This window comes from Puma concolor, chromosome A3 (genome assembly GCF_028749965.1).
Source record: "Puma concolor isolate L17-30 chromosome A3, mPumCon1.1.hap2, whole genome shotgun sequence".
NCBI lineage: Eukaryota > Metazoa > Chordata > Mammalia > Carnivora > Felidae > Puma > Puma concolor.
The window spans coordinates 80484434-80498134 of NC_141669.1; the positions used below are offsets into that span (position 1 = coordinate 80484434).

The window sequence follows — 13701 nt, forward strand, 5'->3', positions numbered from 1 at the left end:
CAACTGGGTCAAATACTCCTGAAAGGCCAAGAAACAGGAAGAAAGTAGCCACTGGATATGGTAATATGGAAGTCACTGTTGACCTTGACAAGAGCATTTTCAGTGGAGTGACTGGGTAGCCTGGTTGAAGTAAGTTAAGTATGAGTATGTGGGTAGAAAATGGGAAAAAATTGAATAGAGAACTTGAAGAAGTTTGTTCATGAAGAACAAAGAAATTGGTGTCTAGTTGGGGATATATGTACTGGCAGCAACAATAGAGCAGAGAAGGAGATAGCTCAAAGGACAAAGTCCTTGGTGAGGTTAAAGAGGCAAGATTAAGCTTACTTCCTGAAAAGTTGGCTATTTTTCTTTCTTTGTTTCTTTCTTTTTTTTTTTTTTTTTTTAGTGTTTACTTATTTTTGAGAGATGAAGATAGAATGCAAGTGGGTTAGGGGCAGAGAGAGAGGGAGACACAGAATCCGAAGCAGGCTCTGGGCTCTGAGCTGTCAGCACAGAGCCCGACATGGGGCTTGAACTCACGAGACATGAGATCATGACCTGAGCTGAAGTCAGACACTCAACCTACTGAGCCACCCAGGCACCCCTGGTATCTTTCTTATATATTAATACTATTAACCCTTTTCTCTGTATGCTGTAAATTTGATCTCATTTTAACTTTTCATGGTCTCTTTAGTCAAGTTTTAACTATTTACATGATCACATCTTTTGCTTTTTTCTTTCCTTGATAATTCGTGGGTTTTATGTTAATACTTAGTACATTTAGTGGAGCTAAAATAATTTTTTTTAATTAATTGGCTCTTTAACACAATAACCTCTATGTGGGGTAGATATCTAATGTTTTTTCCAAACATTTATTGAATAGTCTACTCTTTCCCCCACTAATATGAACAACACCTTTATTGTATGTTGAGGGCTCTTACACACATTCACTTCCTCTCCCAGATGTTTCCAGACTCCTTATTCTTTGCTACTGTTTTGTCCATTCTTATGTCCATACAGTTAAAAATATATATGTTGTAGCTTTATGTCTTTTTGGCTGGTCAAGCAAGTCTCCTAGTGTTAAGTGTCTTTGTCATTTAGTTTATAAATTAACTTAGGGAGAAGTGACATCTTATTAAGCCTTCCCATTTTGAGAATATCATTTGTTTTTCCCTAGTTTTCTTTTATATTCTTCCATAAAGTTTATAGTTTTCTCATATAGCTCTTGCACATTTCTTGACGTATTTAATAAGTAACTTGCATCTGGTAGACTTCTGATGTCCTAATTGGACATGGGGATGGATTTCAAATATCTAGTATTATCGATAGCATGTCTGTTAGGTGCTCTCCCTTAAGTATCAGTATCTCTTAGGCAGGATTCCTATGTAGATTGGATAAAAGTTAATTTCACAGAGTTATAGATTGCTGAGTCTCTATAATGATAAGTTCACATGCTCTAGAAGAAATCAGAGTTGTTATTTAACATGAAAATAAGGAGTTCTAATACATGTTCTCACCTGAATGAAAAGCCACTCTATGTCTACAGGATGGCAAGCTAAGCTACGATACTTTGCAGAAAGTAACTTCTGATTAAGTCCAACACTTGTTCCAAGTGCTGTCCTGAGACCCTGAATTCCAATATAATAAAACTTGGCAAACTGGTTTGAGTCTTTTCAGGTTTAGCATTATCAGCATGTGAACCTGAACACATCAAAGAAAAATATTAGGAACTTCTCTGGAATTCCTTCTTGGTCTTTTGTGCCAAGTCAGTCAGGTGACTGCTGGTTCCCACAGGTAAAACATAAATCTGGTGTCCAAGCCACCCAGGACCACTCTGCCCAATCATATTCCCGTGGCTTCTACCTGGCTTAGGTCCTCCATGCTATTTAATCTTGAATGTAATCTTCTGTCTTCTCCATATGTGATAGTCTGCAATCCCAGCCTATCTCCATGGAACCTAGTCTTTGTCCCCAACCAGTCATCTGGCATCTGGATGGATGAGCTTAACCAGAATAGTTGATTCTAAGACGCAAAGCTTTACAAATGTGCCAGCCAAGGTTAAATGATGCAAAATGCATCTGTATAATTGGGATGATTTGCCTTTATGAAGTTAGGTAATATTGGATAAATCAAGGTTAGTGTACTTCTGCCAAAAACACTTAATTGTAATAAAATTAGTATTTTTTCCTTGGTTATTAGAACTACAAGCCCATCTCTCTCTTTTTTTTTAAATTTTTTTTTTAATGTTTATTTTTGAGAGAGACAGAGCGTGAATTGGGGAGGGGCAGAGAGAAAGGAGGACACAGAATCTGAAACAGGCTCCAGGCTCTGAGCTGTCAGCACAGAGCCTGATGTGGGGCTTGAACTCGGGAAGGGCAAGACCATGACCTGAGCTGAAGTCAGATGCTAACCGACTGAGCCACCCAAGTGCCCCAAGCCCATCTGTCTTTTAAGAGTACTCTAGGGGCGCCTGGGTGGCTCAGTCGGGTAAGCGTCTGACTTTGGCTCAGGTCATGATCTCACGGTTCGTGAGTTTGAGCCCTGCGTCGGGCTCTGTGCTGACAGCTCAGAGCCTGGAGCCTGTTTCGGATTCTGTGTCTCCCTCTCTCTCTCTGACCCTCCCCCATTCATGCTCTGTCTCTCTCTGTCTCTGTCTCAAAAGGAAATAAACGTTAAAAAAAAAAAAAACTTTAAAAAAAAAAAAAGAGTACTCTAATCCATGATTTTTTCCTCCTGGACTCTTTATATCTTACCCAGGGGCAAGATTAACATTCAATTTATCTTCCTAATAGGTTCTCATTGTTTATTGATTCATTCCCCAATAGTCAAATTAAGAGAAAAGCTGGTAAAATGTTTAAATTAATCATATGACTAGAAATCCTGTAAATCCACTAAATAATATATTTATAAAAAATATTTAGGATTGGTTACATAACTGAACAATGAATCCATAAATTAGTAGAAATGTAAAAATTTATTATTGAATACATAATTATAGAAATGATCTGTCCAAAGTAAAAAAAAAACAAAAAAAAAAAACCCAAAATCAATATTCACTTAAAATATAAATATATAATGCAAATTAAGTTACTGCCCATCATATTTTTTTTGTGTGCTTGTTATGAAAAATGTCCACCGTTGTTTCATGACATGGTCTTAAATCAAAATCACAATATCCAAGGGAAAAACGACTCTAAGAAGAGAAGAAAAGAGGTGTTTTGTTTTTTTTAATAAAAAAGTCCAAAGCCATTTGTTAAAATGTTACAAAAAGTACAACATACTTACTCATAAGACTATATCTTACCTGTGGTTTCTTAAAATAATCAAGTCCCCTTCCAATCTTAATCATCCATCCATTGTTAAACCTATTGAAATAGTATACAGTATTATATTCCAGACATTTAAGTCAGACAGTTATCAAAGATGTAGTGTAGTAAGTGTCAGCAAAATTTCCCCCTAACAAAGAAAATCATTTTCTCCAGTGGCATGAGTTGAACCAAACTTGGAGTTATTCATGGGCCGTGTCTACAATGAAATAAAATGTCCAAAGAAACCATTAGTTGGTTTGATTAGATGGTAACAAGTTTATCAAGTAAATTATATCTTATTCTTGAATTTCAGACCTCTGATAAAACTTTCCTGTTCTGCTAAATGTATTCAGGTCAGGCTATGGTGCGTTGCAGGGGTTCCCCTACCTAGAGATGGAGGACATACACAGGATGAACTCTGGACCCCGACCTCTGCTTCAACCACAGCAGCAGCATTTTCAGCTGTTTTGCATGTAGGTTGTGCTTAAGTTTTCATTAAAACTAAAGGTGCACTCACTATAAACATATGAAAGCTACTGTGCGAAACAGAGGAACATATTACTAAAATACCTGCATATACTGTCTCCTTGTAGACACTGCTGCGTACTGTCATGCCTATGAGATTATTTCATAAAATATAAGTGAATACTAAAATCATCAGAATATTAAATATTACCACCAGAAAATTATCCTAATACCCCAACACTATATGTATGCTTGAATAGAAAAGTACTTCCTCTTCTCACGTGAAACAGAACATGTAAACTATTCCATTAAGAGATATGAAACTCAGATATAATAAGCCAGATTTTTTCCTAAAAAGTGAAAAGATACTAAAATTGTGCTTTATTTAAAATTTTAATAAACTGAATATTTATATGCAATTATATTGCGTTAAAATAAGTAAGTATATTCAACTGCATAAAAATTAAAATACTGCTATAACTAACCTAATTTCTCGGTCATGTACTGAAGAAGAATATTCTAATTCCAACAGCACTCCATGATTCTTGAGTGACTCTTTTATTTCTTGCAGGCCACTACTTTGCTGCTCTTTCCCACTACCCTGTTAATAGGAAAAATATGATTTTCTGTTCAGTTATTACTATTTTAAATTATCATTAAGCTACACAATGTGTATCAGATAAAATGGGAAAGATTCTATACTAGTTTCAATGTCTATTATCTCAAAGAAGCAATAAAAGTATTAAGCAGTTTAATGGCAGTTGTTTTTATCAAAATAATTGTTTTTTTCTAATGTACACATAACACAATTCTATCCTATCTCCTAAAATGTGTTTTCGTAATGCTATTTAGTTATTAAGATGGGGTGCTTTCTTCAAGTTAATCTTAAAATTCTGGTTTATTTAGAAGCATTCCTATTTAAATCAAAATCAAGATAGAGATGCTCACTATCATGCTATGATCCACCAGAAAGCCAATACAGTAAATCAAGAAAAAGATATAATCATTGGTAAAGAGACAAAATTGTCAATAGTGCAGACAGTGTGATCATCTCCTAGAACATCCAAGAAACTAAACTGACAAACTATTTGAATTATAGTTTAGCAAAGTAGCCAAATGTAAGATACAACAAAATCAGAAAAGTCAATAGCATTTTTCTGAAGGTATTTTAGGCCTATTGTTGTACAATTCCCAAAGAAATAGCTCTAGCTGAAGCACTGTGTCCACATTTCCTTGCTCAAACTACATCTCCTAGCTAAACAAAATTCATGAAGAAAGAGTAAATGCTTCCAGATACCTACTTCATCCAGAGAGGTGAGAAGATGAATGGTTTTTACTTTACATGGTCTCTTAATAAGCATCTCACAAAATCGAAGAAAGTTATACAGCTGAAAGACATCATGATGGGTTATTACTAACTCATACATTTTAAGTAACATTTCATCATATTTTTCTGCATTTCACCTACCTGATGAATCTGTCTAATATAAGGATCTTGTATCCAAACTTCTGTGACTGTTTCATTAAGATATTCTTGAAAAAGTGACTCGTAACTGAAACCTGTTGCATTCTCTTCTATTTTAATCTGCCGATGATATTTTCCATCTAAAAAACACAAGTTTCAATAATAAAACCAGTGACAATTTATTTTCTTTTTATACTATTTACATATAGTGATTAATCAGGATCAGATACAAGTTAATTTTTTTAACTCCTCCACTCAGCAAACATTTCTGAATGCCTCCTACATATATACGAGGCACAATGCAAGATGCTATATGTACAGAAATAAATAAGGCAAAGAATTCCATAAGTGAGTTCTGCCTTCATGGAGGTCAAATGGGAAAAGTCCAGAGATTTCTTGGAAGAGGTTCTTGAGCTGAATCCTATAGACCAGGCAGTTTATTCAAGAGAAGTCTATATGTATAATGAAAGCTGATAATTCTGTCACCATGAGTAGAACCATAAGCTATATAACTCGGTGGCTATGTGGTCCTTCTCTTCAGATATAAGTCCTTCTGTGTCCTGCAATTTAACGGCTAAAGTATTAAACATATGAATACATGGAATTTAGAAGGCTTTCTTAGAACTTATAAAGTATTTAAATTTTTTTTGATGTTTTTATTTATTTTTTAGACAGAGAGAAACCAGGAGCTGGAGAGGGGAAGACAAGGAGACAGGAACCAAAGCCAGCTCCATGCTGACAGCAGAGAGTTGATGTGGGGCTCGAATTCATGAGCTGTGAGATCATGACCTGACCCGAAGTTGGACACACAGACAACCGAGCCACCCAGATGCCCCATAGAGTACTTTAAGTAGTAATTTTAGCACTTCTTAACAACCCAAGACTAGGATTGCACAGGGTCAGTAAAACAGTTCCATAGTTTTTGTTCATTCAAAACGAATGATTATTGAGTAAGTTATCAAAGATCTTTAAGATTTTTTTAAAAACATGACCCCTAATGGTAGTTCCTAATTTATGTGATGGTTGCCAATTTAAAGTTTGTTTAAAAAACAGTAGTTTGGATTTTTTTCCTAGTATTTCCACAGATATGATGTTACTAGCAACTATGCATCAGTTTTCAAGCCAAGCTACCCACAAAGGTTAACTTAACCCGATGTATTCAAACCACAATGCTGATGGTACTCTATTTCATCAATGTTTTAAAAGGAAATTTCATTGTGAGTTTCAATTTGGGGTGAAGGAAATACAATTTTATTCCCACTCAACAGAGGAGCTCGCTGGGGCGGGGGGTACCCAGGGTAGGGGCTCATATGGAATACTAGGAAGAGGTAGGGGAGGGCCATATAAGGATAGCAAGGAAGAGCAGCTGAGGTCTGGAGGCACTGGTTTTTTGAGGACAGTAGTAACTTTGGCTAAAAAAAAGTAGGATTATGCCAGGCAAAGGTGGTAATGACCAATTATAGACATATGTTTGTAAACTGGATGCTCATAAGTAGATTAATAGTAAGTAGGGAAGGACAACTAGTGGCATCTCTAGTCATTAGGAATACTTCACTCCTGAAATGTTTTGGTTCACAGCAAAATCCTAAAGAAGTCCCAGGAGTTTCCTTAGCTACTTTAACATTTTGGTCATTTTAGAAAGTGAAACAGAAATAAAATACAGGATTTACATTTCCTATTTCTGCGTAGTATTATTTCAACTCCAGTCCACACATAAGCTTCATAAGGATCTGCAGTGAATTCCTTAAAATGGCATGCAAAGTATGTATAGCTTTCATCAGATATTCTCAAGAGGGTGTGTGAAAATCACCTCCCCACCTAAAAGGGTTAAGAATATAGGTTATATATAGGGACATGGAAATGCAGAATAAAACTATAGGCTCCCAGGGATAAATGGTCCAGACCACAAAGAGTTACAAAAGGCAGAGCCAGAAACACTGGATGAAATGGGCTTTGTCACACTTACTTATGGACACATTCTATAAAACAGCCTCTTTACCTTCTTTTTCTTGATCCGTGTATTTCTTCACTATTTCTGCTCTATCCATGTAGCTAGAAATTTGTTTTCTGAGATTACATTTCTTTGTAACATCTTTGGTGCCTACAAATTAAAAAAATACACTCTCAAATTTCCAAAAAGTTTTTCTATTTAAACAGGCATTATTTCCAGTTTCCCAACTCTTCCACAAATTTCCTGTCCTATTTAGCATGGTTTGCCTCAATCCTCAAATACACAAATGGGCTCAAATTTGGTTTGATCACCAAGACCTTCATTTTTGCACTAAGCATCTGAAACAGCTTTATTTAGGAGTGGGAACTCTGACACTGTGTCTCACTGCTGGGGATACCAAATTTGATGAGGTGATGACAAAGGTGGCTTATTTTCAAACCTGAGTCTGAGAACCATTTCGTCCTAATCAACCTTAAGTCTGAAATCTTAACATAATCAAAACACAGGAAACAATACCTATCTTTCTTCCACAAAACCAGCTTCTCTTCCAGACTTACCCATTATAGTTCATGCTCAGTCTTTTTCCCAGTCACCCAAAAAATATAAGGTATTTTTTGAATACATATTATCAATAAAACCTTACCCCAAGTCCCTCGCCCCTAAATCACTTCTGGTTCCCTCATTCCTTCTTTTTGCTATTACTTATATTTTCCATAATAATTTCATTTTTAAACTCCCACTTTTTAACAACATTTTACTTTGAATTAGTTTTATATTTATGGAAAAGCTGCAATAATGGCACACAGTATCCTTTCACCCAAACTCCCCTAATGTTAACATATCATGTGAATATGCTACAATTATCAAGGTTAGGAAATTAACATTGATACAACATTACTAACTCATCCACAAACCTTATTTGTATTCCACCAATGTTCCCACTAGAGAAAAAGAAAGTTCATTTTCTGGTCCACAATCCTGCACAGCATTTAATTGTCATGTTTCCTTAGTCTCCTCCAATCTGAAATTGGTCCTTAACCTCTCTACCTTTTATGATTTTGACATTTGGGGAAACAGTGCAGTGGTCAGTTATTTTGTAGGATGTCTCTCATTTGGGGCTGTTGGTGTTTTCTCATGATTAGATTGAGGTTATGCATTTTGGGGAAGAAAATCATGAAAGCATGCCCTTCTCGGTACATGATGTCAATATATGTCATTACTGGTGAGTTCAAAGATCACTCCACTGTAAAATCACTATTTTGTCCTTCATAATTGATAAGTATCTTGTGGGAAGATATCCTGTTTCTCATCACTCTTTCACCCCCTAATTTTAGCATCCATTGATAGTCCTTGCCTGCAACAGTTATCACTGCAGTGTCTGTCAAACAGGGATTTTCTATTTCCATCATTCCTAATTAATTTATAAACTGGAATGCTACTATAAGGAAGAGCTGTCCATTCTCCCCCATCTATTTATTTATTGAGTGATCAATTTGTATCAGTATTGACTCATGCATATTTATTTTATTTTATGGGTTGTAATCCAATACTATTGTTTTTTTAAGTTTTTATTTAAATTCCAGTTAGTTTACAGTATAATATTAGTTTCAGGTGTATGATATAGTAATTCAGCACTTCCATACATCACCCAATGGCCATCACAAGTGCACTCCTTAATCTCTATCCCCTATTCTCCCATCCCCCTACCCATCTTCCCCTGGTAACCATCAGTTTGTTCTCTATAGTTAAGAGTCTGTTTGTTTCTTGGTTTGCCTATCTCTCTTCTTCCCTTTGCTCATTTGTTTTGTTTCTTAAATTCCACATATAAGTGAAATCATATGGTATTTGGCTTTCTCTGTCTTATTTCACTTAGCGTAATACTCTCTAGTTCCATCTATGTTGCTGCAAATGCAATATTATTATCTTGCCCTAACTTTATCAGCTTTGGCTTTGAGAGCTCCTGCATGTTGGCTGACCCCTGTACTTTCAACATGACCCATTATATTTTGAGCACTTCCTTGCTTTCTGGTGCAAAATGTTCTAAACTCATCTTGTATTTTCCCTGCCCCAGCCCTGGAATCAACCATTTTTCCAAAGCCCTAAGTTCCTTTTATTGGAGAATGGTATGAAGAAATCCAATTCTGGGTGCTGAGTATACTTGCTGCCACTAGGGGAGTCCTGTCACTACTTCCAGATCCTTTCAATTTGTGGCTAGAAAGTAAATATATATAGGGTTACTAACACACACATATATCTGCCTTTATTTCCGTGTCTACACATCTGTATATATATTAAAAACCATAAGTTCATGATGATAACTTGGATCCCACAGGGTTCATACTAGCCTTATCTCCTTATGTGTAACTTCTTTTATTATCCACAATATATATACTGGCTTATTCAAGACTCATATAAAGTAGTTTCTACCTCTGGGAGAAAAACATTTACCAAGTAAAACACAATGTTTGTATATAATTCATTTTGTCTTTAACCTTACAGAATATGGTCAAAATACTATTTTCCAGAGATAATTGAGTTACCTATTTTCTTGTCCACCTGCTTCTGTATCACAGTTGAATAATTCAGAGCAGCATTATTCCTTCCTCATCTTGCTACCCCATTCCCATTCCTTCCTTCTTTGTACCTCTTTTCCACCACCCCACAAACCTCATTAGTTTCTGTTTTTATCCTTCCTTTGTTTCAAACAAATGAGGAGACACATGAATATCTTCCTTTTTACATGAAGGATAGCATACCATGGATCTCTTTGTCCTTTGTAGTTTTCACCTAACAGTGTATCCTGGAAATCACTCCATATCGCTTCCACAGATCCTCATTGTTTTTTACAGCAGTATAGCACTCCATTGTGTGGATGTACCACACTTTATTCAACCTCTCTTCTTCCCAGGGTATTCAGGTTGTTTCCAACATTTTATTGATATCACTATGGGGCGCCTGGATGGCTCAGTCGGTTCAGCGTCCGACTTCAGCTCAGGTCATGATCTCGCGGTCCGTGAGTTCAAGCCCCGCGTGGGGCTCTGTGCTGACAGCTCAGAGCCTGGAGCCTGTTTCAGATTCTGTGTCTCCTTTCTTTCTCCTTCCCCGCTCATGCTCTGTCTCTCTCTTCTCAAAAATAAATAAATGTTAAAAAAAAATTATTGATATCAATATAATTACTGAATTCTTTTCAAGTCCTTCTACTTGAAAATTAGTATCAAGATCCCTACTTTCTCATGCCTATACTTCAGTAGCTTAAGAAAATCCTAATCTATCCATTTATAATCTATAAATCTCTTGTGAGGAATCCTGTTTTTGCTCCTAAGGTGATATGAGAACTCATATTCTTCTACTAGGTTTATATATATTTCTTTAAACTCAAAAACCTTGAACTGGTCTTTTTATCAGGATTAAGCATTTTATGGTCTCTGTTACAAAGAGGCAGTGTGAACAGTGGTTAACAGCAAAGCATCTGGAGTCACATGGTTTTAGTTCAAAACTTGCTCTGCCACTTTTGCTGTGTGACCATGGCCAGTTATTCAACCTGTCTGTATCCTCAACTGTAACACGCAAAGAGAAATTGTTCCTTAGACAGGGAGATGATTAATGATCAAAGAGACTGGCTTGTAGGAAATAATAAATTTTGTTAATATCATTATCACCTACATAATTTTTTTCATTCACCATACTCTGGGCTTCCTTTAGAACCAGACTATAATATCTCTTTTCTTAAATTCCACTATTACTTTGCGACTGCCTATAAATATACTCTATTTTCTCTGTCCTCTGTAAATAAAGTAGTCCTTTCTTAACGATCACCCTCGATCAGCTGGCAGAATTTAACAATGTAGACCCATTCCTCAAACATCACATCTCAGTTTCCTAGGCTTACTTACAGCAGGTTGGATTCCACTGAACCTCACTCCCACATCTAGTCATGTCCTAATGCCAATTATTCAATATCCAGACTGTCTCCTCCTTTCTTAATATTGGTGTCACCCCTCTGGTTCCTTCAGGCCCTTCTCACCTCTCATCTTGATTCCTGCAGAAGCTCCTCGATTGGTCTGCTTTACTTCAGTCTCTTCAGGTTAGTATCTCCCCCACACTCTTGCCATATTCACTCATTTATTCAAGAATTATTTACTGAGAACTTACCACATGCCAGACATTGTTCTAAGCACTGGGGCTACAGCAGTTAATAAAACAGACATGATTATCCCCTATCATTCAAGTGGAAGGAAAGACAACAATAAAAGGAAGTTGGTAAAATATGTATGTTAGATTGTGATAAGTGCTATTAAATAAAATAAAACAAGGAAGAAAACAAGGGAGTCCTGGGATGGGGTTGTAACTTTACACAGGACGTCAGGAAAGGCCTCACAGTGAAGGTACTATTTATATAAAAAACTGAAAGAGAAGAGGGAGTATGTTATGCAGATATTTGGGAGGAGAGCATATTCCTAATAGAGACAAGCCCTGACATGCAACTCTAATTACATCACTCCTTTATAAAAACTTTAAATGGTTTCTCCTTGTCTATGGAAGGAGTTAAAATCTCCTGGCAGTGAAGGTCATCCACACCACACCTCAATCTACTTTACTTCTCACTCTTCTTCTAGAGACACACAATGAACCAAAGTGAACCACTTATTTGGTAAAAATAGCACAAACAGAATTTAAACACTCTGCGGAATTTCATTTCTGAAATTCTACTTATTCCTCAAAAGCCACCTCCACCTTTCCTCCCCCAAATGACCTTTAACTATTTAAATCCTCATTGTCCATCTCTCTCTCCTGGCACTTATTTCCTGTACTAGAGTTATTTGCATTTGTATCTTAACCTGTAAGATCAGGTCACTGTCTCTATATAACCTCTGTAGAATCAGTAGAGCACACAGGAGCAAAACTATAGTTCTCCTGATTCAGATTCCCAGAATGCCAGAACTTGAGTAGTGCTTGACCTGACAACCCTAGAGCACTGGAACTTAAGCAATGATCCACCTGACCAACACTGTACACCCTCTCTTTTTTTGGCAGTCAGTATACCAGAGTCTTTCAAGCCTTGGGCTCCCAATTTTGACTAACTGTGGTGGAACTGAAAAGTTTAATTTTATGCTGTACAATGAGGATAACATCAGCTCCTACTTCTCAGGGCAATTGTAAAGATGAAACAAGATCATGATGTTCATGTGCTCTGACAGTGCCTAGCACTCAGCACTCATAAATGATAATTACTTTCCTCCATCATCATCATCTCCTTCTTCTTCTCCATCATCATCATCTTCATCTTCATCATCATCTGGGCCTTCCCAAAGTAGTTTTACTACTAAAGCCCCCAACCCTGAAAAGCGCCCTCTGCTGTCCAAAAGCTTCTGTAATACTTAGGCTAAAAGGCACACAGGGGAGATCTTCGGCCAGACTGGGAGCTACAGGGCGTGGGGACCAGGGGCCAGACTTAACTTAAATCAGTTTAATACATAATCACTGAGTGTCTACTATGTGCCAGAGATTGTACCGGTTGTTAATGGTTATTTGGGTACTTCTCAACATTGAATAACTATATTAACAGATCAAGTTTCGCTGTGCCCACCCACAATCCTATGTATTTCTCACAACGAATTTCAGTACACCCGTTATTTAAGGTGTACTTAAAGGTACTTAAGGTATTCTACTGCTATGTGATTTTATTTTTGTTTACTTCTAACGAAAATATCTAAACATAAAAGCAAAGATAATAGTGTAACGAACACCCTTATTACCGATCACATAGATTTAAGAATTGCTAGAATTCTGCCACATTTGCTCCGGGTTCCCCCCCCCCCTTAAAATTAAATTCAGACATTATGACAAATTCTTCCCAAGACACTTCGGTCTGCATTTCTAAAAATCAAGGACAGTTTTAGAAAAAAACATGCTACCTAACAAAGTCAATAATTTGTTACCCAATCCATATTCAAACTTTCCAAAAAGGATCCAAAAATGTATTTTTACATTTCTTTCGAACCTGAGTCCTATCAAGGCTTATATATTTAGATTTGATTCTGTCTCTTCAAAATCTAGAGTACTGACCCTGTCTTTTTTGATGACATCAATCTAAAAGAAAACAGTCCACTTGTCCTGTAGAATATCAACCTTCTGTTTGTGACTGCTTCCTGGTGGTGTACAAGAAGGGTTTTTAACTTTCACTCCCCAGAAACTGCGGATCCAGTTCCTTTCCTCTGGTATCCTCTCCACGGCTCCCTGCTCACCTCTCAGGACCTGCATGAGCAGGTCAATCCCCTCCTGGTAACACACCAGAGCCTGCTGGTACCGGGACTCCGAGTCCAGTTCCATCGCCCGCTTTAGCACCTTGAATGCAGCTGTGCTTTCGGCTTCCTGCTCCTGTCCGGATCTCGCCATAGTTAACAGAAACTCCTCTCTGCTTCAAACACAACCAGAGCTGAGCCAACCGCTGCCGCGCCGGGGACGTGAGGTGGGAGGGGGGAATAACGTGACAGACCTGCGCCTGCGCTCTCTTTTTATGGCCTTGAAGGGGC

The 13701-nt window shown here is 37.1% G+C and overlaps 1 protein-coding gene across 2 annotated transcripts; it reads right to left on the minus strand.

Annotated features, from left to right (window-relative positions):
- Positions 1–2768: 2768 nt before the first annotated feature.
- MITD1 (microtubule interacting and trafficking domain containing 1) lies at positions 2769–13638 on the minus strand. Of its 2 annotated transcripts, XM_025932359.2 has the most exons (7): positions 13414–13638; positions 7217–7318; positions 5221–5357; positions 5054–5140; positions 4238–4353; positions 3284–3344; positions 2769–3172 (listed from the first exon to the last, which is right to left on the minus strand). In XM_025932359.2, exons 1-7 carry the CDS (start codon positions 13562–13564, stop codon positions 3077–3079), a joined length of 750 nt encoding a protein of 249 aa, XP_025788144.1. In that variant the 5' UTR covers positions 13565–13638; the 3' UTR covers positions 2769–3076. The 2 variants fall into 2 exon arrangements, with proteins under 2 accessions (XP_025788144.1, XP_086557435.1); XM_086701309.1 differs by lacking the exon at positions 7217–7318.
- Between the last annotated feature and the right edge of the window lie 63 nt (positions 13639–13701).

Bases quoted from the DNA above. Each gene is read 5' to 3' on its own strand.
- MITD1 (XM_025932359.2), bottom strand. From the start codon at position 13,564: ATGGCGAGATCCGGACAGGAGCAGGAAGCCGAAAGCACAGCTGCATTC. The intron at 5,358-7,216 runs GTAAAGAGGCTG...TGTGTTTTTTAG, and splicing joins CACGGATCAAGAAAAAGAAG to ATGGAAAATATCATCGGCAG. The intron at 5,141-5,220 runs GTAGGTGAAATG...GATGTCTTTCAG, and splicing joins ATATTAGACAGATTCATCAG to CTGTATAACTTTCTTCGATT.